This window comes from Takifugu flavidus, chromosome 18, assembly GCF_003711565.1.
Source record: "Takifugu flavidus isolate HTHZ2018 chromosome 18, ASM371156v2, whole genome shotgun sequence".
Classification (NCBI taxonomy): domain Eukaryota; kingdom Metazoa; phylum Chordata; class Actinopteri; order Tetraodontiformes; family Tetraodontidae; genus Takifugu; species Takifugu flavidus.
The window spans coordinates 10,361,163-10,385,027 of NC_079537.1; the positions used below are offsets into that span (position 1 = coordinate 10,361,163).

Sequence of the window (23,865 nt, forward strand, 5' to 3'; positions counted from 1 at the left end):
TTACATTAAAATGCTGTGTTGTCCTAGACATAATATTGGACAGATCAATACTGAACAGCTCTTCTGTTATTAAATGCTTGATGACGTCATGCCTGCCAGTAAATCAGATGACTTCCAGGCTGGCTGTTACGTTGAGGTGTTCGCCCTCCCACTGCAGCAGACTAGGAAAAAGGCCTTCTTTGGCGTCCCCTGAAGGGGAGGGTGTAATAGGTGGAACAGCGCCGTTGCGACAGCGCAGAACAGGACGGCCTCAGCCTACACACCTTAGATCCCGCCCTTCGTTCCCATTATCTCTATTCTGATTGGCTACGGTCAATGTAACGAAAACTATTGGCTGCGTGAGATGTCAATTACGTTCAGGAGGGTGGAAAAGACTGCAATGTGGGAGTCGAGTTCGCCGAGAAACGCGACAAAGTCCTGCGCTGCAAGATAATCACCGAGTTACCGCATTATCCATTTTGTTGTAAGATATCCAAAAGCGTCGCCTGGGTAGTGTAACTGCCACAGTTTTTAAGGTGACGAGTTATACGTTTTACGGATAAAACTTTCACAAAGAGAAAGGTAAGCGATTTTAATGACTTCTGCTTTGGGCAATTATGAGTTGGTCTTTTTTTTTTTTTTTTTTTACTGCCGATTCTAGGTCGAATGTTTTATGCTGCCATTAATGGGTGTTGAACTGACCTCAATAACGGAGCTTTATTGCACCTTTGTAACAATGTAACAACTTGGAGAAGCCATTTTGTGTTTTAATGCTTTAATTGTTGAAGTAGAATCAGTCGGGATTCATTTCTAATTCGCCTCAATTCTTGTTACACTCGGATGACATTTAATGTGACAGCCAACGCATCAATTGGAAAACCTCGTAGTTTCTGATCAAAAATCTTGTGAATTGATTAGAAGTAATCGATCGGCAGCGGATGGTGATTGCAGCTCTATGGTAGTTGAAACTTATTACTGGAAGAATTCCTGACTGAATTTCTGGGTCAATGTTTTGTTTTGTTGGCGCTGCCTTTCTCGGCCACGCCCATTTCCATCCCATCCGCCGCACAACATGTCTGCCACCCTGCAGCCTTCCAATTTTCCATCCTGCAAAGGTTAATGAATAACATGATGATATTTTTGGATTCATTTATTGCATGTTTACAGGTTTATAGGTGATGTTGATCTTTCCAACTGGGCAGGTGGTGGTTTATGACTGGACTCACCAGAGGATTTAACTGGTCTGCACCACACATGCTGTAATGCCAGTGTAATAAAGTTTTTAAATGGAGAACCAGGAAGCTTCGGAGGGTTACACTACCAAGGATAAAAAGAGTATTTAAAAAAAATGCATAAAAAAGGAATACGTAGGAATACATATATAGAGAGAGAGTGAAAATATTGTCAAGCTGGTGACCAGTTATACCAAAATAACCCCTTTATATGACCCTACTACGTTTCAAACCACCCTCACATTCAAAGTAGGGCTTATTTATAATTTATTGAATTATTAGATACATAAGTTTGTGTATGACATGCATGTGCAGTGAGGTACCACGGGAATTACCATTTACTAGAAAAGCACACTGTTACGCACGTCACAATTCTTCTATAGGGGAAATGCACTGTGGGAAAATCATTTTGTAGTGGGACCTACAAAGCGGTTATAATGACGATATGTTTTTTCTTTTCAAAGAAATTCTTACTAGAATATGAGGGACAACACCTGACTGATCTGGGTTGTCCCAGCAATTGATGAAGACGCTAGGTATAATTTCTGACCTCATTCAGTGGCCTGCCGGTAAGATGTTTAAATTGGCCACAATTCCTGTTCATATTGTTTACCCATTTTAAGGTAATTTAGGGGACTTGCTGGATTTCTGCCACTATACCAAATATCATGGTGTGTGCTTCTATAATTCACCTAAGTTTGTTTGCCTACATGCATATTTATCACATTTAGAAACATATTTTGTGTTATTCGTCGCTCCTGACTGGTGCTGCATTTCTCTTATTCCGTGTTGTACACAGCAAACACGTAATTAAAGTACAGAGTTAATTATACAATAAGTTGTCTGACGTAGCCTTTTTTTAAAAATGGATTTAATAAATAAATGGATATATCAACTTCACTGACGTAACTTTTTCACTTGATCAACAAATGTTCACTCCTTTGTCACAACTGTGGTTTCTGAGGGTTCGAAATTGATACCGTGCACTTTTATATATTGCAGAAAGGGGAACATTTGTCATACAGAAACCATTTTCAATTTTCGTTCTGTCTTAAAAAAGCATAAAGTCTGAACTGTAGGGAATTGTTTTTTTAATAGCCAACAAAAGGAGTTTTGGTTTCTTCATCGAAATGAAGTGCATTTGAGAGGAAATGTAATTTTGCCCTCTTCAGGGACACATTCTACACATTTGATTTGTAGTTCCTGGAGACAGCGTGTGAAGCTAAACAGGAAATGAATCGCCTTTTTCCGGAGAAACCTTTTTTGCACAGTCACACACAAATGTTACTACCAGAATATGTTTGGCAAAATCAAGCAAATCTTTAACCCAATATTGAAATACAAGTTTTTTTTCTGTTAAGGTTTGAGGAGGCGTGTGTCAGGATGGCCCAGTGGAACCAGTTACAGCAGCTGGAGACCAGATATCTGGAGCAACTCTACCACTTGTATAGTGACAGTTTCCCCATGGAACTACGACAGTTCCTTGCCCCCTGGATTGAAAGTCAAGATTGGTATGAATCTATTGAATTTCGCCCTAATAAAAGCCTCTTTTGTGGCATAATAATATCTTTACTCTAATCTGGCTAACACTGTGTCACTGTGATACTTTCAGATCATTTTAAATAAGGAAGTAATGTATGTGGATACACCTGAGTAATCCACCACTGAGAAAATCCTTATTGAGAATTAAAAAAATAGACTTAAGCAATGAGTCGTATCCTATGTACGTTGTAATAATTATTTCTTGTCGTTTACAGGGCTTATGCAGCAAACAAGGAGTCACATGCTACACTGGTCTTCCACAACCTTTTGGGCGAAATAGACCAGCAATATAGCCGTTTCCTGCAGGAGAACAATGTACTCTACCAGCACAATCTGCGAAGGATTAAACAGCATCTACAAAGCAAGTACTTGGAAAAGCCCATGGAAATTGCTCGCATTGTCGCCCGCTGTCTGTGGGAGGAGCAAAGGCTGCTACAGACCGCCTCCACGGCGGCACAGGTAGAGAAAAGCTCCTCCTGTAAAATTCAAGTTTGTGAAGCATTGATGTTATAATCTTTAAGTTATTTAAGCGTTAAAATGCTTGATGCTTATTTTCTTACAGGATGGCCAAGCTGCAAATCCCAGTGGGACAGTTGTGACTGAGAAGCAGCAGATCCTGGAGCATAACCTTCAGGACATCAGGAAGCGGGTGCAGGTTAGATTCCACCTTTTAACACTCCTATATGAAGCGCTAACGTTTTTTAAGAAATCTTTTCCCCTCGCTATACGTGTTCAAATCACCATCACCTTTTCTTTTGTTCAGGATATGGAACAGAAGATGAAAATGCTTGAAAACCTGCAGGATGACTTTGATTTCAATTACAAGACATTGAAAAGCCAAGGAGGTACGCTGTAATTACCTTTTCCTGATGCTAGTCATCATATTTTGGCCTTCAGACAAACATGGATGATGCAAAAGAGATTCAATACATTTAGTTGCTGATATTTGACACGTCCGCTTTGTCTCTAGAGCTGTCCCAGGACCTCAATGGCAACAGCCAGGCATCTGCAACCAGACAGAAGATGGCTCAGCTTGAGCAAATGTTGAGTGCCCTAGACCAGCTCAGGAGGGTGGGTGTCTGCAGTCTATGAATACCAACCGTGTAACTGCATTTACCTCAGGAGATAAAACTGGGCATCTGGAGAGAAAAATGATTATTTCTCTATTTAATTTCTTCTGTTCTCGCTGTCTTGCAGCAAATAGTCACAGAGTTGGGAGGTTTGCTGACTGCCATGGACTACGTACAGAAGAACTTGACAAACGAAGAACTAGCCGACTGGAAGAGGCGGCAACAGATTGCCTGCATAGGAGGTCCACCTAACATCTGCTTGGATCGCCTTGAAACATGGTGACTTTCTTACCTCGCTAAAGGATTAACGTCAGTATTAACTGACTCAAATCCTAATCGAAAAGTGAAACCCCTCTGATATGATGTGATACTGTTCACTTTCACGCTACAGATTGACACGTCATCAACATCTGACCTTGAAATCCGCATTATTTCCCCTTTAGGATCACGTCATTGGCAGAGTCTCAGCTCCAGATTCGTCAGCAGATCAAGAAGCTGGAGGAACTGCAGCAGAAGGTGTCCTACAAAGGAGACCCCATCATTCAGCACCGACCCGCCCTTGAGGAAAAGATCGTGGACTTGTTCAGGAACCTCATGAAGAGGTACTGGAGTATTAAAATGGTATCTTGAGAAGTTGCTAGCTGATGATCTCACGACCCAATCATTTCACAAAGCCGTTGACCCCTTTTTAACATCTGTATTTTATAAAGTAAGGCTCAGCGAACAAGCTGTGGGTCATTGCAGAATCGGACCATTTAACACCAGTAATCCCGACCATTTGCCATGTTTCAATCCACTTCTAGTGCTTTTGTTGTGGAAAGGCAGCCTTGTATGCCCATGCATCCAGACAGACCTCTGGTCATCAAAACAGGAGTGCAGTTCACAAACAAAGTCAGGTGAGATGATTTCCTATTAACAGACATCAGGAACAATGTAGCCACCTTTCAGCCTATAAACTTCGTCTGTCTGTTTATTGTCTGTCTATTATTGTCTGTTCCTCCAGGTTGTTGGTCAAGTTTCCAGAACTCAACTATCAGTTGAAAATTAAAGTTTGTATTGACAAGTAAGTATGTTTTATATCAGGGACGTAAAGGCTTAAGGAGAAAAGATGACCGTGGTGCTTTATTGATCTTATCCGTATTTTTCAGGGAATCTGGAGATGTGGCTTCAATTCGAGGGTAAGCCTTTAGAAACCTCGTGTTTATTGTCTATGACCATGTAAGATTCTTAAAACAAAACTCCTTTGACTTAGATCACGGAAGTTTAATATCCTCGGCACCAACACTAAAGTGATGAACATGGAAGAGTCGAACAATGGCAGCCTGTCGGCAGAGTTTAAACATTTGGTGAGTTCTTATGCCGGTCTGGTTGACGCTCATCGAATCTGTGATTAAAATCTGCTGTGAGGACCTGACTCCCTGTTTGTTACAGACCCTGAGAGAACAGAGGTGCGGTAATGGCGGCCGCACAAACAGCGATGTAAGTACTGGAGTAGTATTACCCAGCACATTTTACATTCTTTCCTCTTGTGTGTCTTCTTCACTGTCCTGCTGCAGCAGATGTGTCCTTTTAACACCACATGTGTTTTCTCTAGGCCTCATTGATTGTCACAGAGGAGCTCCATCTCATCACTTTTGAGACAGAAGTCTATCACCAAGGGCTAAAGATCGATTTAGAGGTCAGTTTAAATACGAGTAAAGGAAACTACAGTGTAAATCTATTGCTCTTGTGCAGACAAATTTACCACCTAAATGAAAGAGTCAAGCAAACTTTGTAGCTGAGATGGTGACAACCATTTCAGGGTTAATCATTCACACCAATCAGGTCACTGATTTTAGATACCTGTTAGATGTTAGATGTTAGCTTTATCTTATTAGAGGCACATCCTGAGGATGTTGTGTCATAGAATATCTAAAATCTGTTTTAGATTAGCTGTTGCAAATAGTGAAACCTCTTTTAAAAGAGAATTTGTTGTAAATATACTGAACTATCCTTTCCAACATGCAGACTCATTCCCTACCCGTGGTGGTCATCTCAAACATCTGCCAGATGCCCAACGCTTGGGCCTCCATTCTTTGGTACAACATGCTCACCAACCACCCAAAGGTAAAACAGCATCCTCTGCTGGAACGGCATTAATCTAGACCAGGGCCGCATGCGGCTCTTTAGCGCCGCCCTAGTGGCTTCCTGGAGCTTTTTCAAAAATATGAAAATGGAAAAAGATGGTGTGAACATATTTTTGGTTTTAATATCATTTCTGTAGGAGGAAAAACATGACAAACACTCTTAAAGATGTCCATTGCTGTAAACATGTGGATAATAAATATTTAATTTCAACATTTCATTATAATGGAGGTTAAACTTAAAGCACCATCGTACAGCAGAGTGGCCACGTGGTGCATCATTCTCTCCAGGATGCTGCAGGGAACATAAACATTTAATCCTGAATGCTCATTATGTATTTGTAGCCTACTTATCATTTAGAAAGAAGGCTAATATTGCTAATATAGACACTTACAGCATGTGTTGCCTTCATAATAAGGCTTATATAAGGCTTTTAATTTTTTGCGGCACCAGACAGATTTGTTTTTTGTTTTTTTTGGTCCAACATGGCTCTTTTAACATTTTGGGTTGCCGACCCCTGATCTACAGTAGACTTTTCAGCTACAGTTTTGCAGCGAGAGAAAGATATTTGTTTTCACGTTGCCTGCATTCTCTCTCTCTCTGCAGAATGTCAACTTCTTCACTAAGCCCCCAGTGGGGACGTGGGACCAGGTAGCCGAGGTGCTGAGCTGGCAGTTTTCGTCCACCACCAAGAGAGGCCTGACAATTGAACAGCTTACCACACTGGCTGAGAAACTATTAGGTGAGGATTCATTTCAGAAGTCCCGCCAGCATTTACCTCTGCATCAATCATTAACAGGAGGTGTAATTAGCTGTTTTTCTGTTGTTGTTGCAGGGCCGTGTGTAAATTACTCTGGCTGTCAGATCACTTGGGCAAAGTTTTGTAAGGTACTTCATCAACAAATACTGTCTGGTCTGCTACTGAGCATTGTTGTGCTTCATTGTGAATAGTGTTTTTCCTTCCTTGCTGCAGGAAAACATGGTTGGCAAAGGCTTCTCCTTCTGGGTGTGGCTGGACAATATTATTGACCTGGTGAAGAAATATATCCTGGCATTGTGGAATGAAGGGTGAGATGTTTACAGCCATCTAAATCACTCAGCAGTCTTTGGAATTTGCAGGTTTTTCCCCCTTCCCTCCACCAGCCAGCTGTTCCAATTTTAAAATTCTCTTTCTATTATTCCCTGTTGTTCTTTTACAGGTATATTATGGGATTTATCAGCAAGGAGAGAGAGAGGGCACTGCTTAGTCCAAAACCTCCTGGGACCTTCCTGCTGCGCTTTAGCGAGAGCAGTAAAGAAGGGGGCATTACGTTCACATGGGTAGAGAAAGACATAAGTGGTTAGTATTACTAGACGCAGCTGCTGCGATGGGCTCAATCATTTTTCCGTCATGACTGAGCTTTCCTCGTTTTTACAGGGAAGACCCAGATCCAGTCGGTGGAGCCTTACACAAAACAGCAACTCAACAACATGTCTTTTGCCGACATAATCATGGGCTACAAGATTATGGATGCTACTAATATCCTAGTTTCTCCACTCGTGTACCTCTACCCCGACATCCCCAAAGAGGAAGCGTTTGGGAAATACTGCAGACCAGAAGCAGCTCCTGAACAAGAGATGGGGGACCCCACAGGAAGTAAGTCATTGGCATGTTCCTTAGGTCACACTCTAGTTCACAATAAACGTCACTGCTCTGGATTCTTGCTTTTTCTTGAGGTATTAACCGCCTCTATTTTTGCTTTTCTATCCAGCAATTCAGCCCTACCTAAAGACAAAGTTCATCTGTGTTACCCCGTAAGTACCGCTCTTACAGCACAGATTACTCTGTGACCTTTTGCTAATTGTTTAAAACAATACAGAACAAAACTGAAGTTCAGATGGACTTGAACCTGTGTTTATAAAGATTGTGCGTTCCGTCTGTTTCACTTAAGAGCAGAATCGTAGTCTAGTTCTTGTAGGACTGTGGCCCCCCATGTAGCATGAGTCAAGCATCACATTGTGAGCGTGTATTTGGTAGAATTATTGATTGATAGATGTTGATCATCTGACTTAATCCCAAAACCGAGCGGGAATGGGGAGAAATATTGTACAAGCAAATATCCCTCTAAGAGTTATATGGATAAAAACAATTGGAGGGACTCCGGACAGGCTGAGCAACATTGGTGGCGTTCGTGCAGAGGCAGCTCTGTCATCGTCTGGTTAGCTGTGTGATGTGAAGCTTTGTGAGTGAGATCCTGACCTGTCTTTGTAGGTGCCCCTCTGTGTTCATGGACTTGCCGGAGAGTGAGCTGCTTGGGAACGGATTCCCTGGGTAGGCGTCTTGGGGGAGGGGGCATGTAGGGCTCTGTGTGCGTCTTGTCAATTTGTATGGGGAGTATGGGGAGCTGATGGAGACCCTCACCTAACTGTTCATTTTTTTGGATGGCATTTTTCTTCCTTTCCCTGCCATTTCGTCCTTCCGTGTTGTTTGTGTTTATTGACCTTCCAGATATTTGCACCACGATTATGTGACAAAATAATTGAACTCTACCAATGTTATTTGCAAAATTTTATCAGTAAAAATTAATAATATTGAATTCATTATAACGCAGAAAATGTTAGTGACAAAAAATGATTTGTTTAATCTGAGTAATTATATTTTTACGCCGTACTGTTTAAAGTTGCTACAATAGCTTTAATTAAAATGAGTTTGTCGTTAAATGTGCCTTAAAATGAAAGCACTTATATAACACACTGTCATCATCTTTCTCAGTTTTTGCATTGATATTATACAGACATCTTTTTTGTTCAATTTGTAATCCAGTCCTTGTAGGCCTAATTCCAAACTAACACGAGTGCTGGGTTATGCTAACTGAATAACAACGCTTACAAAAAAAACAATGCAACCAAACAAGAACAGTAAACTGACAGTAAACCCTCCAGCCGTTTATCTAAAGACTCCCCTTTTCTCTGCTTTCTCACAGCACAAACTCTGGGAACACGAGCGACCTGTTCCCCATGTCACCTCGCACACTTGACTCTCTGATGCACAATGACGCAGATGCTAATCCAGGACATTTGGGTGAGTGTCGTCACAAATACCACGTCTTTTTTGGTGAAACGGTGCTTTGACTTGTGTCTTTGCCCCACAGATTCTCTGACTTTAGAAATGGAGGTAGCATCATCACCGATGTGAAGAGTTAAGATCATCAATCTTTGTTGTGATTGAGAGGGATCTACAGGAGGAGTTGATTATGATTGATCTTCGGGATTGATCTTGTCCCTGTGTAAATTAAAATAGTTTCACATGACAGAGAAATAAATGATTTTCCATTTCTTTTCCTTTGTAAACTGATCATGCTGTTCACAAGCACTTGCTCAGAACTTCTCTCTTAGATGTCTTTATGTATGTCTGCAGAAAGGTTATTTTTCTGAAACTGTTCTTGCCTCTTTTATTTGAATTTAGGATAATGTTTTAATTTCTATTTTTATTATGAATATATATATATATAACAATAATTGTTGCATAAGCTACATGATCTCTGAGTGTCCTTTGACTGTTTTGATGCAGTTTGTGTACTTTTTCAATGTGTTGTGTTCCGATTCCCTGCCAAATGTAATCGAACCCATGTTCAATGCATCCTTGACTTAATTTAACTTTTTTTTTTCCTCCTTGGGATTTAGAATTTGTTCTGTTTTAAAAATCAGGTTGAAATGTAGAAATCCAAGAAAATTCTATTTAAGTGGAGTGATTTTGCCCTGACCTGTGCTCTGTAGTGGAGCTGCATCTGATAGTAGTGTTGTGTCACTGCCACTAGCATACTGTAAAACTGTGGATCTCACTTTCTTTGTAAATATGCAAATTTGATATTGCCTACATTTACACACTATCAGATGTGCTTAAGTAAACCGTACAAAGTCTATTTTAGGACAAACCAGTTGTCCTGTTTGGAGGGGAGACATTTACAGAAAACCTCAGCAAATTTTGTTATAAAACATGCTGTAATTCATCCTTTGACCGAAGGCAATAAAAAAAGTTTGCAACAAATGTGGCCTTGAGTTCTGCGTGTCAATTACTGACTTCTCAGTAAAGCATTCAGGCCTTACAAATATGCTCATAAATATGCTGTAGATAATATTCAAAGGATTTTTCTACTAATATTTATACCATTTGACACCTGTGTATCCTATGCTGTTGCCTCAATACTACAACATTTCATTTGTTAAGTGTTTGCGTTTTATTTATTTTTTTCCACTAAAGCTGCAAAATTGTTTCTGAATAGAGATTAATTAGGAAATAAGCAATTAAAAACCAGCAGGCTTGGACAAGCTTCATGCTCCACTAGAAGCTAAAGGACAAATTGAAGTAACAGACTTTTCTGGGCAGCATGGGTTGAACAGGACATGAGCTGATTTAAAACTCTTAATCTACAGAGGAAAATCATTTCCTCTCCAACCATAACTCAGTCCTGACGAGATCCTCACAAGTGTGGCTGAATTCCAGGAGTCTTCTGTGGGACAGATAGGACAGACCAAACAAACGTCCGTCCATACATAAATCTATACATACACATCTGCCTTGCTCTTCTCCATTCTTTCAGTCCTCTCTTCATATGCAAGGTGCTTGTTTCAGTGAGGAAATGAAAACAGACTGACTGGCTTCACAAGGGTGTGGAAATGCAACTACAACCGTCAGCGGCTGCTGACTCAGCACTCCTCCTGTAGGTCAGCACTCAATATATCTGTAGGAAAAGAAGGTTTAACAGCCTGCAGCAGGCTGACCACACGGCGGTGTGACATTAATATGAGATCATTTTGCAACACAAACGGGGTTCCCTTAATCTTGAATTCCCCCAATAAGTAATTTCCCCACATCGGTGCGTTTTATATTCCAAATATATGCAAATTATAGTAATGCAAATTTTGAGCAAAGCGCAATATTAAGCACAATCGTGTGCGTGCGCGCGTGTGTGTTAGACCATTATTTCAAACACATCTATAGTTGTATGTGAGGGTAAACACACTGAGCCACAGTGGCCTTTGTACCAGACGGCGTCGCTATTTTCTTGAAAACACATTACTGATACGTCACACGTCGGAACAGGATTTAGTTTCATTTCAGAATTCATTACTGGAATTATTCTTATTCTCACCACTTGTTTTTAGCAGCGGTAGAAGTTGGTTGGTATATTCTAGTAGTAGTACCGGTAATAAAGTATTGCGGTATAGTATTATGGTGTATTTATATCAATTTGTTTGCAGAAAAAGTAAACAGTGTGTGTGTGTGGGGGGGGGGGGGGGGGGGGTATATCTATATATATGTGTACGGTAATATAGTTGTTACAATAAGGAAACCCGTCACTTGACAGGAATCAGCAGAACTGTTGAGCTCCGCAGACGTTCAGACAACCGGAAGTGGGTGGTTTTAGAGAGAGAGAGAGAGAGAGCGAGAGACCCTGAGAGAGAGAGAGAGAGACCCAGGGAAGGAGGGAGAGAGAGGGAGGGAGAGAGGGAGGGAGCAGTGAACTGTGAGAACTGTTGGTAACTCGATGACTGAGAGGTTCCTGTTGTAACGTTTGGTCTGTCACGTCGCTGTAGCCTCTCCTCCTATTTTATGCTAAAGGACAGCAGCTGGAGTTGCCCTATAGCGGTAAGTGGGACATGTTTTCTATTTTCTTCTTGCGTGTGAGGGTCCGGGTCGAACGTCCCCCTCCGGGTCCTGCCCGGGTCCTGGTTGCGAAAGAAACTGACAGCGCTTTGTAAACAAAGTGCGGCACCGCTGCGCACACTCCGGATCCGCTCGGGGACGCGTCGGCTCAACCCGCCGATAAACCAACTCCCAGTGACCGTTCTTTGCCTTTTTGCTCTTTATCTGCTCGTTTGCGCCCGTGAATCAACAGGCAGCCCCGGAACGAATGTTTGACATGTCTTCTGCTGGGTTTGCCATCGTGGCTGCGCTGCGAGTGAGTTTGCTGTCACCTTGTCAAGCTGGAAAACACACGCTTCGTGCTCATGCTGCACCAGCAGGGTGGCTCCGGGGACCCGCACCGTCCCCAGCCTGCTCGGCTCTGCAGAACCTTTGCGGGCTCCGCCGAGGAGGACCGGGACCAGACCGTTTACGGGTTCTGACTGCTGAAATCCGCCCTCCACACTCCTCCTGTCACTGGGGATGCGTTCAAATCCCCGAATGAAGCGCTGGAGCCCCTGAATCAACACATACTTGAGGCTAAATTGCACCGAATCACATTGAGTCGTCCCGATCCCTTCAATTAACCACTTTTAACGTTATTCCCCCCCCCCCCCCCCCTTCTTCCTCTTTTTCTTTTTGCCACTTGGCAAATTTATAAAGGGAGGTGGGGGTTTCAGAGGGACAGTTATTTTTATTATTGCTATTATTGAGTAATAGAATTATTGAACAAACATGATCAAACATAGAATGCTAAAAGCATCAGCAACTTACTATTGAATATTATACACGTGTCAACGTTTAGAATTTGATAAAAGTTGCTCCTCATTGACGTTCAGTAAGTCTTTATCATTCGGGTTATAAAGCTCTATGAATATGCTTCCAAAAAATCAATTTGGCATTTAGGAAAATGAGTAATTTACAAGTATTATAAACCCTTAGCTCTTACAGTTGCGCAGTAATTTGATTTAAACTTGATGGCTCTCTATGCGCCCTCAATAAGGAGGAAAATGTGAGTGTGTTAGAGGTATGACATATGTGTCCATTAGTCTAGCCTGGTTACTGGATGAGAACATCCTCCGTGCACGGATAGCTGAGCAGCGCCTCTGACAGTACGGGTTTGCCGTGTGCTCGTGCACGTGCAAAATGTATGATTGTAGACGTGTGCATTCTGAATGCAGATAAGGTTGAGCATTTGAGTTTGTGATAAAAATCGCGCCAGATCCCTCTGGAAAAAGTTCCCAACAAATGATCGCCACATCCACGCTGGCATTGATTTGTCCCCTGACGATTAAAAGGGATAATTACATGCTGAGCTACCGGTAATGTTGGCAATCACAACCCCCTGTAGACTATACTTGAAATAAAGGTTTTTCTTATAACTCGTTCCTGTTCCCCTAAGAGCTGTGCGTACTGTGGGTTGCCTTTCTTTCTTTATATATTTGACATTCACTGTAAAAGTGACTTTTCAGGCCGTCCTTCCTTCTTTCTTATTGGTCATATCTGCACGCACACTCCCATCCTATTAAACACTCTGCTCTCATGCGCCTTTAGCCTTCACTCTTGTTGGCGAGCATCGCGGCGCCCCTGATGTTACCTCAGCACCGGCCCAGCGTGCGGTGCTTGAAAATGGGAGGATCTTGCCAGCGTTGTGTAAGAATGAGGTCATTTCGGGTTGGAACTGGCCGGCATGCTGGGTCCCTGGATGCCACAGTAGTAGCGGCAGGAGGGGACAAAGGAAGACCACTGCCACTGTTTTTCCCAACGCCATGTGCTGTCAGTAAAGCATGCGCTCCTCGATACTGTGATCCCTTCTGCCAGATGGGGGAGAGTTCAGTACGGCTCATGAGAATATGGAGTGCGTGACAGCTTCCCTGGAACAGCTAAGTAAAATATTCTGACGAAGAGCCGATGGAGGGCTGATTGTAGCATTGGTTTCGATCTGAGTGGGACATGAGTCAAGGGGATTTAGACCCATACACGATTGATTGTGCCTCAAGGAAACCCTTTTCCGTTTGCGCAGAAAAGAACAGATGAAAGGAAATATTGGGTTTGAAATAAAACACGCACATCTCCATTCAAGTGCCTTGTGATTAAAGTCACAAGGTAAGATAGATAAACAGCGGGAAAACTGAGAGTGAAAATGAAATGGAACTACGCCTAAAGGGAAGAGATAAGGAGGCATGTGGTGATATGCGCCCAAACGTCCTCCCTCCTTCAGTTGGGTTAGCACTAATCCACCGGTCATGTGACCATCAGCTTTTAGCTCGGTTGAGGCCAGGAGTGCTCTGATCCATCTGTCAAATGGTGTCACTGATTGTTGGCACCCACAGCCTATAGTCCTGTGTCATGTGAGAGTTGTCCTCCTGCGCCACACCTTTGAATCCATTTTCTTGTTTTTGCTCACTGTTGTGCCCATGAAATTAACCTCATAACCTCAACCTGCATTTGTCTGATGTCAGTGTGTTTGTGCCTGGAGGAGGATTACGGTCAACCTTTTCAATCAGGTTGTCTTAGCTGTAACTCAGCAGAGAAGCTCAAAGCAAAATACATACAAATATATATTTATTTATTGTAACAATGGTTCATTATTAGGGTGGTACGAGTGTGCTGTAAGTTTTCCTTAGCAGGTCAATACTTGAATACATAAATACAGTAAAAAAAAATGCCCAAAGTCTTCTTAAGGCTGATGTTTGCGGTATTGAACTCTTGACACACATTTCTACTTCTCCTGTGTCAAATATTACACTGACTTGCAAATACATTTAGTGTCAAACGCTTTCAAGCAAGAAATGTTGAACATGTTAATCATTAGTGAGCTATATAGGGCTCACTCACCAAAACAAGTTCATGCACGCTGTGTAGTGTGTGAATTTGAGGACAACACACACACACACACACACACACACACACACACACACACACCACCAGAATGTTTAAACCTCTGATGATCCACTTTTCACGGGTTTTATTTTTCATGACTGGTCGACTGGCTGTTTTGAGCACACCAAACATCATAGACGTCACAAACATCACGGATGATGGTGGTGCATCCTCCTGGAGTGGAGATCGTGTGTGTGTGTGTGTGTGTGTGTGTGTGTGTGTGTGAGAGAGAGAGAGAGAGAGAGAGAGAGCGAGAGAGCTCTTCTGGTGAGAATATGGTTTTGCCTTGATGTCCTTGATGAGAAAGTACCAACACATCAACCTTCACTGTCCTCTCTGCTTGTGTGTGAATGTCTTATGTTAAATGTCCATGAGTAATAATTGAAACAGTGGTTTGCTATTGTCCTTTGTGAATAGAGAAGCTCTTTAGACTTGTTTCCTCTGATGCTCAGCCCGTATTTCAGACAATTCCATGTAGAAGCAGGATTATGCTGAAATTCTTAGATTATCATAATGATGCATTCCACTATGGACCTTTTATTTAAATATTTTTTAAAAACACTCAGTTTTCAATGTCAGCAGGTTGTTTTTTAGTTCATATCTGCCTGGGTTTTGACCTGCTGACCTACTTTAGTCTGTCAGTTTTCGACTAGCTGAAATATCATGTGTCATTTAGAGGTAAAGTGATAGCAAAACTGAGATTAAACAACTTTTAAGAGTGAGTGTTCACACTAAGGAAGTATACTATGTTATATAAATCAATATACACTACAACTTAAGGTCATTTTTAAAATTCTAGCACTCCACGAGGTTTTTCTTTTCTCGGGTTTCACGACAATCTGCACAAATAATCACGTCCGCCACACTGAAAATCAACAATTCAGCTGAACAAGGAGACAATTTATAAATGAAGTCCAGTTTATCGCTGTCAAATGACTTTGTTACAATGTTCCTCAGTTTTCATGCTTAATCGTTTAAAAGGTGAAAATATATACTTGTTTTCTCCTAAAATGAAACAGTCCACTTCCGCAGCTTCTACTAATGTGCCACCATCACAGTATTAAATATATTATAAATACAAGGATAATATAGAGTTTTATTTTTAGAACATCTAGCACGGCGTTCCGGGGAGACACTTCCGCTGAATAGTGCATTTATTGATATTTAAACTAGCCCATCCTCTCAACACAGCCCAATTCCAATGTTTTCATGGTATCACACATGTTTTATATCAGCATGCAGTGTCATGGAGGCAACTCTGGCCATATTTTGAACATTGGTTAAGAACAGGTTGAAACTGAATAATAAGATAATAGATAATACCTACAATGTTAAAGGCATATGAGAGTTTGTCTGGACATAAATATCTATTTTCTTGGACTTGATTTGGGTCACCAGTAACACTTTGTGGAGGGCCAGGCAAACATCTGCAAAAGATTACTGTAAAGAGGTCAAAAACTGATGATGATAGCATCAAGGGGAGCAGGAATTTTATATACAGATCAATTTATTCCAATGTTTTTCACTTGTAAATTTGGTTGTACGTCAAAACAGGACAGACAAATTAAAAGAGGAAGTCAGGCTGCACGTGATAAGACAGACAGACGGTGTCATGTTACTTACATTTCAGTATAAATGTTCAGCTCGTTACTTTAAAATCAGATGTGTCGCACGCACCTCTGGTGATTTCTCATTTAATCGGCGTGCTTGTGTAAAGTCAGTGTTTGGATTGGAAAGGCTGTTGTCCTATATTGATCCTGTGAGCTCATTTCGCCCCCTGCTCTCCCTAACACACATGTCTGCGTATCGGGGCTCTCGGGTGAGTTATGGAGGTAAAGCTCAACAGTAAAAAAACACCTATTTTCTCTCAGAGTTTGATGTCTCCGCCATGCAAATGTACAGTAGCTAATATAAAATTTACGGTTAGCTCTTAAAGAATATTGATACTGTAGTACCACTAAGATATAAGATCAATATAGCCTCTCTTCTACCCTCTTAACCTAGATCACGTTAGATGTATTTGTGCACGTCAGACAATCACATGCAGCGTTAACGATGCACTGACAGCACCGGGGCTGGACGGGACGCTGCGTGCAAGATGTGCAAATAAATAATTCTGCTGGGCCAAATCATATTTCATCAAAGGCTCTTTCCAGTCATGCAGGAATCTACGCTGCTTGTTCGACAAAGCGCGGGCCATGAGATGCATTGTGTATAAATAGTTAATTGAGTTATAAATACTGCTCCGTGTCTTTAAATGAAACTGGGAGACGGTAGAAATTAGGTGGTGTGGTTTGTTCCACCGCATACGGAGGTGTTCATCTTATTCCTGTTATCTGTTAAACTTTATTTGATGTATCTACACATCAGGAACCTGGAGAATCTGGCTGAATGGGGGCTCTCTCATGCTGCGTTCCTCTTTTGCTGGCATCTAGCAGGAATACTATAAAACTCTCAGCCTGACAGCTGTGTTTATTAACAACCATTTTACAGTGTTTTACATATCAGCTTTTTTATATACCTCTTTGAAATCTTATTTAGCTATTTCTTTTTATTTGTTTTGAATTATTTTTAAAATACTTATTTCCAACTTGTATTACTTTTTTCATAACCTTGTTTATATGGATCAGCTATTATATTTTTGGAAAGGTCCCATACAAATAAAGACTGGATTGAAGTGATCCAACTCATCCCACTAACCTAATCACTCAGACGACACCCTGCCTCCAGCACCATGAGATGAGGTTTCCCTTGTTTTTAACAAGTCACATATAGATACGCTCTAGTCTCATGTTCTGTTTGTGAAGAATTTGTCTCCTGACATCACGAACTAGGAGTTAAATTTAGGACCTATATAGATTCTGTCTCTTAATGACAGCTGTGAACACATAGCTGCTCTCTTTGTTAGAAGACACGTTCCTCACATGCTCAACCACTCCGCATTCTGTGACGTGTCACAGCATTTAGGCCCTCAATTGATGTCTGCTTATTGTGAGGACAGAACAAAAACTCACACCAGAGCACAATTATGCTTCTCTCTTAAGGCCAATAATAGCTTTAGGCAATCACAGCAAGAGCTATGATAAAACCATTGTAAACAATGTATTTGTAAAGATTTGCAGTGCTGCTGCTGGACGCTGGCTCGCATTAGTGTGCTTCACTAATTTAATTCTACCCAGACAGTTGCTTAATGTAAACTTAATGTACATATTTATAGTTAGGTTCACTGTAGTTACACTGTGTGCTCATCAAAGCCTTAAAGAACCAATACAAGACGTATGAAGTCCAACATATAACATCAATATGAATATGTAAGAGCATATCTGTCAAGAAGCGGCGCCTGCAATGTTTTCATTGCTATATGGTGAAGGCAGAGTTGACCTTTATGAATGACACTGAGCTTGCTGTGGGGGGGGGGGGGGGGCTGCAGAGCTCCGGTGACTGGGTTAGATTCTATGTGTAAGAAGCCGCAGTTATCTGACCTCTGACCTTCGGCACATTGGAAGATCAAAGGGCAGAGCTTTCAAACGCTACCCGTGTTGGTGTTTACGAAGCGCTGATGAAGAACTGAGGCAAGAAAGGCCAAAATGAAGAGAGACTTGAAATAAGCTGTAGGCTAGCATGGGAAAAACTATTGCCAATTAAGGATTTACAGAGAGCAGAAGCTTTTGTTTCAAGACTGCTTCTGGCGCTGCTTCTCCATTTTGACACTTTGCTGCAACTTAACACAACCATTATTTTCACCATTATACCAGTGACACTCACCACAGAAAGACAAGCATCCTGGTGGTTTGCATGCACATACACACACCCACAGCCCCTCACACGCAAGCACACACTCACACCGGCTCTTGATTACCACTGCATGACTGAAAGAGGAAATGGTCAACAACATGAGCCCTCGAGATAAGGCCTTATATAGTTAGGACGTTTAAGGCCAAGTTAATTACATGTAACTTTGAATGAATTTTCTCAGGCTAATGTTGCTAATGTTAGTCTAATGAATACAGTCATGTATTAATGTGGACAGATTGACTGTGGTAAACAAATTCAGCGGCACAGCCTTTATTCCAGCTGATGAAAAGCATTGATTTGCCAGGCTCGGTGAGCTTATGCAAGCTCACGCAGTGCATTTTCATCGCCCCCATCTTCTGACGCAGCAGGATGAGTGTCTGTGCGCTCCACCAACTGGTGCTGAGCATCAGACACTCATCTCCAGTAAACACAATACCAACATACCACCAACATACCCAGGAACCTCTATCCTCGGTGGAGCCTGTACCTCCTTCCATTCAGGGTGAATTCTCGTACTTTGCTCCATCTTGTATGAAGGAAAGAAAAAAGTTTGCAGCTGCACGCTGGCTTGAATATAGCAACATTACGGGATTGCAGAACGCTGAAAAGTTATTCCCCCTGGCTATCATCTTATTTTTTCAATGATTGAGGTGTGTGTTGGGGGGGGTGTTCAACAGATTCTTTTTTTTTAAATGGGTAAATTATATAAGGTCCTGCATTGAACCAGATGACTGGCCTTCATTTACGGATAAACTGAACAGAGCAGGAGAGCAAGAGCAGCGGTGTAAATTAGATCTCCACCCTAAGAAGACTGGACAGGCATTCAGCTGACTGCAGCGGTGTGTCTGGGGAAAATGGGTGTCAGACCAAGACTGTAATCAGCAAATTAACATAATCTAGTAAACAACTTAAACATGTAATCCACAGAGGGCGGTAATAATAGAAGACAGGCACTTTTTTATTCCACCGAGCCACTGCTGAAGTGTGACTGCAGCAAATATAAAATATGGTAGCATTTAAATTTGTAGCATCATTGTTGACTAGGGCATCATTTATCCTGTCGGTGATGCAAACAGTTCCACGTTTAACAGATGGGATTACAAACGGTTTACGTGTTTATAATGCTTTATACATCTTGGGGTTTTTGCTGCTGTCTGATTTAGATCATGTAATGTGCATCGAATGCTTGAACGCTTCAGATTCATCCGTGAAGGAGCAGGATTGATTTTCCTCTTTAAGCCCTGACCAGAAATAATAAAACACTTCACCTCAGAGTTTCATTTCCTCTTTGCTTTATGATGGGATAAAAGGGTTTAATGCCAGTGTCCCCTCCTATAAACTAGACTCTCACCCAGGGCTCCATAACTACACACACAGACACATACATTCCCTGTGAGGGTTCTGAAGGTTGTTTGTTCACTTGTCCGACTGGCTTTAACTGCTTGTTTAAAACAACACGGCTGTTACTGGAAGAAGAGCCAGCTGTATTTAAATGTATCATTCAACAGCTAGCACTTTTTAAACAGATGCGTCACTAATAGCTCCACAAAAGCATCCTAGACTTGATCATTTATTATACTCATTGCAAGGTTTGAGTAATGTGTGAGAAGATGGACCAAAGGGATTTTGTGCCGATTCATAAAATAATCTTGAACTGTCTTAATGTGAGTTGCAGCTAACTACTCAATAGTGAGTTCCTTCCTGCCAGGTTCGTCATACAGTTTATTTGATATGCAGCCTAAATTAGTACAAAATGTAAGTTTTATAGAAATGTAAAACATGGAGCTGTTTTATTACTCGACATGATTCTAGCCTCTAAATGAGTACAAATTCAGGGTGGCCACAATAAACCTCAAACCCAGGGTATTCTGGTGTTCTGTGTTGACAGATTATAGTCCCCTCAGTATATTTAGTTCCAGAGAAAAGGGGACGGGTTGTTGACCATTAAGTCAAAAGCACTTGGCTAACACATGGAGAAATAAACATGCGTTTGTGCTCTCATGCTCTTTGTTACCAAATTATTTAATATCTAGGTTAAACCTCTTGGCAGGTGATTGTATTGGATAAGATTTTATTTTCTTTCTTCATCAGCCGTATCAAGCCTTGTGTTTGTTTTTTATCATGATGATGGACATTAGTGACAAGAGATTCCCTCTTACAGCCTGTTAAATGACACAGATGGGAAACAAACAAATACTTCTGGCAAATCCAGAAAGAAATGGAGCCGTCCAGCACGGAGGACGCTAATCAATCATGTGTTCGTTGTGGAATTGTTAATGGATTAAAGGCAGCCAAAATTGGAAAGTGGTTCACAACTCAGAATAATTTCTCTTACTGTGCTGTCTTTGTTTTGCTCCTTTCCTTTTTGTGGAAGCCTGAGGCCTTTTCCCTGCATTCATCCAGTCTCATTCAATCTTTGCTCTATTTTTTGCTATTGAGTAAGTGAACTAACATACAGCAATGCTATGATCAGTTTGTTTTATATCTGCACTTCAAATTTTCTACGCTTCTATTAACATTTTAATACTTTTCATGTGCACTACTGCTTTTTGAATTGAAGTAAGGCCTTGGAATGCTAATTCCATCCTTTTAAAGCATCTCTCTTGAAGAGTGAAGCCTGATATAGAAAATAATCATGTAGGCTTTTCTATTGTAACTAACACGTGGTAGCGATACTTCGCCTAAGGTCATGCTATTTTGCTCAATATTACAATGCCTGTGATTCAGTCATAGACAGGAGGCCCCAGGCCTAAAGAGATGCTTGGTTATTTGTAGATGCAGCTCATACACTCAAGGTTACCTTGAAAGGCAGAGTAAAAAAATAACCAGTTAACAATAATTTTATGGAATCATGAAGAGCTGTACAGCTGAAGGCACTTGTTTCCACGTGGCACACTGAGGTGGATGATGAGGCTGAAAGTGCCTGGCTGGATGTGTTTGTGCCGATTGGCCTAAAAGTGAAATGAAGATGCTGTAATGTTTTAGGAGTCGATAAAAGAGATAAAAAAGTAGCGGCCTCCAAGGTAGCAGGCATCAAAGTTGATACCCTGGACCACATCTTTAACAGAAAGATGTTCATCATAGTTCACTCCCTTCACTCAGATGATGCTCTTCCCTTGAGTTCAGGGAACAGGCTCCTTCCATTTGCCCTTCGCTGTGTATACTCGGGCCACTATACAGGCAATATAAACTCCCCTTTAACAGGCAGAAACCTTGAGCAGGACCAGGCTCATGTAGGGGGACCCTCCTGCTGATGGCTGACTGGACACAGAGGGAGGACCAGGGGGAGGACAGGTAGTGGATAGAAGAGACATAAATCATGCAAATATATTAAATACAACAAGGTGTCAGTATAATAGCTGGGTGGCTCAGTGGGGTCAGAGGTCAGCAGGTCAGGGCATGAGGTCGGCGATACCTGTAGGTGGATACAGAGGGAGGCGGAGGAGGGGTGGAGAAGCACATCCCGCTATTTTATTTTGCATACTTTTTAGATTTATTACATGATCGCTGTCTGTGCACATGCTATTTATACTGATGTATGTTTCCAAGTCATTGAATGTTTTATGTTCTATTTTTTTTGTATGGCGTTGTGAGCCGCAGTCCCAAACTGTCCTTTGGGACATTTAATAAAAACAAAATCAGACTGAAACCATGGTGACATTCTGTTTATGAATGGATTTTCTAGCGCCTGAGGATGACAGGCGTTGCGTATCAGTGCTGCGTTATTCCTCAGCGGGTGCATCGATCTCGCACATTGGTGTACATGCTTTTGCTAATATTAATATGGGCTCATAAATGGACAGGAAGCCTTAACTCTGATTACTCTGCTGTGTTGTGCAGCTGGACAATAATCAGACTAGCGTTGCAGAACATTATGTTGCCGTGGCTAAATTCAATGTGACAATTTGGGTGTTTTAATTTATGTGTATTTTTAGATGGCTGTGATTTTGAGCAGTTACCACAAAATACGGACAGACATTTGTTGGAACTGAGAGAGAGAACAGACAAACAGAACATTAATGATCCACGCACCGCTAGAAATTAAAACTGAATAGCAGCCTCGAACACTGGAAACTGGCAGGTCACCCTTAAATGTGTGTTTTAAAAGTAAGCAGCACGTGTGCAACGCCTAGCAGTCTCCTGGGGAGCAACAACTGTCTCACCGTGCGGCTGGTTACTGGTTACTGGTTGTGTCTGTGGGTTTCTGCTCCAAAACTGGCTGAGCTGAACAAGCCGACATTCTTTCTGTCATGAACTTGAACTCCAAGCCACGTCCCCTTTACCAGCCCCTCTGGGCCTCTGGTTATATAATGTCACCCGCTAGTCAACATTAACATGGATGAACGCACACGTACACTAGAGTTTACCTAGTCATCAAACACAGAGACTGAGACTGTGCTCCTCCATTCATGCACGAATGCTGCAGGAGGACTCCGTCCCAGTCTAGTAGATAAAAGCGAAGCGTTACTACAGACAAGCAGATTTGGCGTTGCTGTCATGGCAGCAAATTTAGAGGGAAGGCAGCAGCTTTAAACGACGGTTTGAGAGGGTGAGCCAGAGACACAAAGCCGGTCATTGGCTGGTCACCCTCTGGCTGGAAGGGGTCAGGCCAGGGGGGGCAGAGTTGAACATAGGCAGCACACATCGCCAGGGACTCAGCGAGCAACTATAATACAGCCATAGAAATCTGCAGTCGGCACAAATGAGCTCTCATTAAAGTGTACGCGACATGTTACATGCTTCTAAAGTACAACTCTGCTCCTAATTTGCAGGAAATGAGGAATACAGTTTCACTAAAACTTTGTTCAATAAGAGTATTGTAACTTGGATTATTAACAGTGTTGGGATCTTCCATTTACAATGAGCATGTAGAATCAAATAGTTATCACAGTGTTCCCTGCACCCTGCCAACCTCTTTAAATAGTCCGCCACTTACAAGGTTACGAAAGGCCGTCATTGCCTCCTGTTGGCACATCAAGGCGGATCAAAAGTAAGAGTTTTCAAAGCTCAGGATGCTACAAACTGCGTTATTAACATAACGCAGGTAGAGCCACGCTCGGCAGGCGCAATTTAACGCGAATCATCTCAAATATCCACATCTGGCTGGAAGCGGAAATCAATTCCACCTTATTATAAAAAAGAATTGAAAGTGGCCTGTTACACCTCAAGTTGTTAATGGACATCGTGGGGTGTTGTGGAGCTGTTGACTGCCTGTGTGAACGGACCGATTCAATGTCAGAAACTGCTGTATTGCCTTTTAAGTGTAGGGGATCATCATCACAGCCAGCAAACAAAGATTATCCTCAGCACTCTGCCGCTGTGACAATAGGTTACCGGCTACCTGGGGGCATGTGTAGTTTTGGCTTTTCATGCAATTACCTTCCTTCCGCCACTCTGATGTGTCCCCGTGTGTTTGTGTCTTTCACAGCACTATAAAAAGCAACGGTTCAGTTCCTAACAACAGAATCATTTCTGTCTGCTCATTCAGCCACCACATCCTCAAATTTAGCTTTCTTTCTTTCACTGGCTAATAAAAAACAATGTTAAAAATATTTGGAAATCAATCGTTCTGGTA

At 41.8% G+C, this 23,865-nt stretch overlaps 2 protein-coding genes across 8 annotated transcripts in view; both read left to right on the plus strand.

The window, feature by feature from the left end:
* The first annotated feature begins 326 nt into the window (after nucleotides 1-326).
* On the plus strand, nucleotides 327-9,974 carry stat3 (signal transducer and activator of transcription 3 (acute-phase response factor)). 5 transcript variants are annotated; one of them, XM_057014285.1, is made up of 25 exons: nucleotides 350-561; nucleotides 1,676-1,780; nucleotides 2,573-2,722; nucleotides 2,969-3,212; nucleotides 3,316-3,408; nucleotides 3,517-3,598; nucleotides 3,724-3,824; nucleotides 3,951-4,102; nucleotides 4,267-4,425; nucleotides 4,627-4,719; nucleotides 4,827-4,886; nucleotides 4,972-5,001; nucleotides 5,076-5,169; nucleotides 5,255-5,302; nucleotides 5,418-5,501; nucleotides 5,831-5,929; nucleotides 6,554-6,689; nucleotides 6,783-6,835; nucleotides 6,921-7,015; nucleotides 7,147-7,286; nucleotides 7,365-7,583; nucleotides 7,699-7,741; nucleotides 8,199-8,258; nucleotides 8,911-9,008; nucleotides 9,079-9,974. In XM_057014285.1, exons 3-25 carry the CDS (start codon nucleotides 2,595-2,597, stop codon nucleotides 9,120-9,122), a joined length of 2,355 nt encoding a protein of 784 aa, XP_056870265.1. In that variant the 5' UTR covers nucleotides 350-561; nucleotides 1,676-1,780; nucleotides 2,573-2,594; the 3' UTR covers nucleotides 9,123-9,974. The 5 variants fall into 5 exon arrangements, with proteins under 5 accessions (XP_056870264.1, XP_056870269.1, XP_056870265.1 ...); XM_057014287.1 differs by having other exon boundaries at nucleotides 360-561; nucleotides 1,676-1,747; XM_057014284.1 differs by lacking the exon at nucleotides 1,676-1,780 and having other exon boundaries at nucleotides 327-561.
* Nucleotides 9,975-11,373: 1,399 nt separating this feature from the next.
* The window catches only part of stat5a (signal transducer and activator of transcription 5a), a 28,856-nt gene continuing 16,364 nt past the window's right edge, over nucleotides 11,374-23,865 (plus strand). Inside the window, exon 1 of one of the 3 annotated variants that reach the window (XM_057014282.1) lies at nucleotides 11,374-11,576. The gene's annotated coding sequence lies outside the window, so the exon portion shown is untranslated. The remainder of the gene's footprint in view (nucleotides 11,577-23,865) is intronic. The other 2 variants (XM_057014283.1, XM_057014281.1) reach the window with 2 other exon arrangements.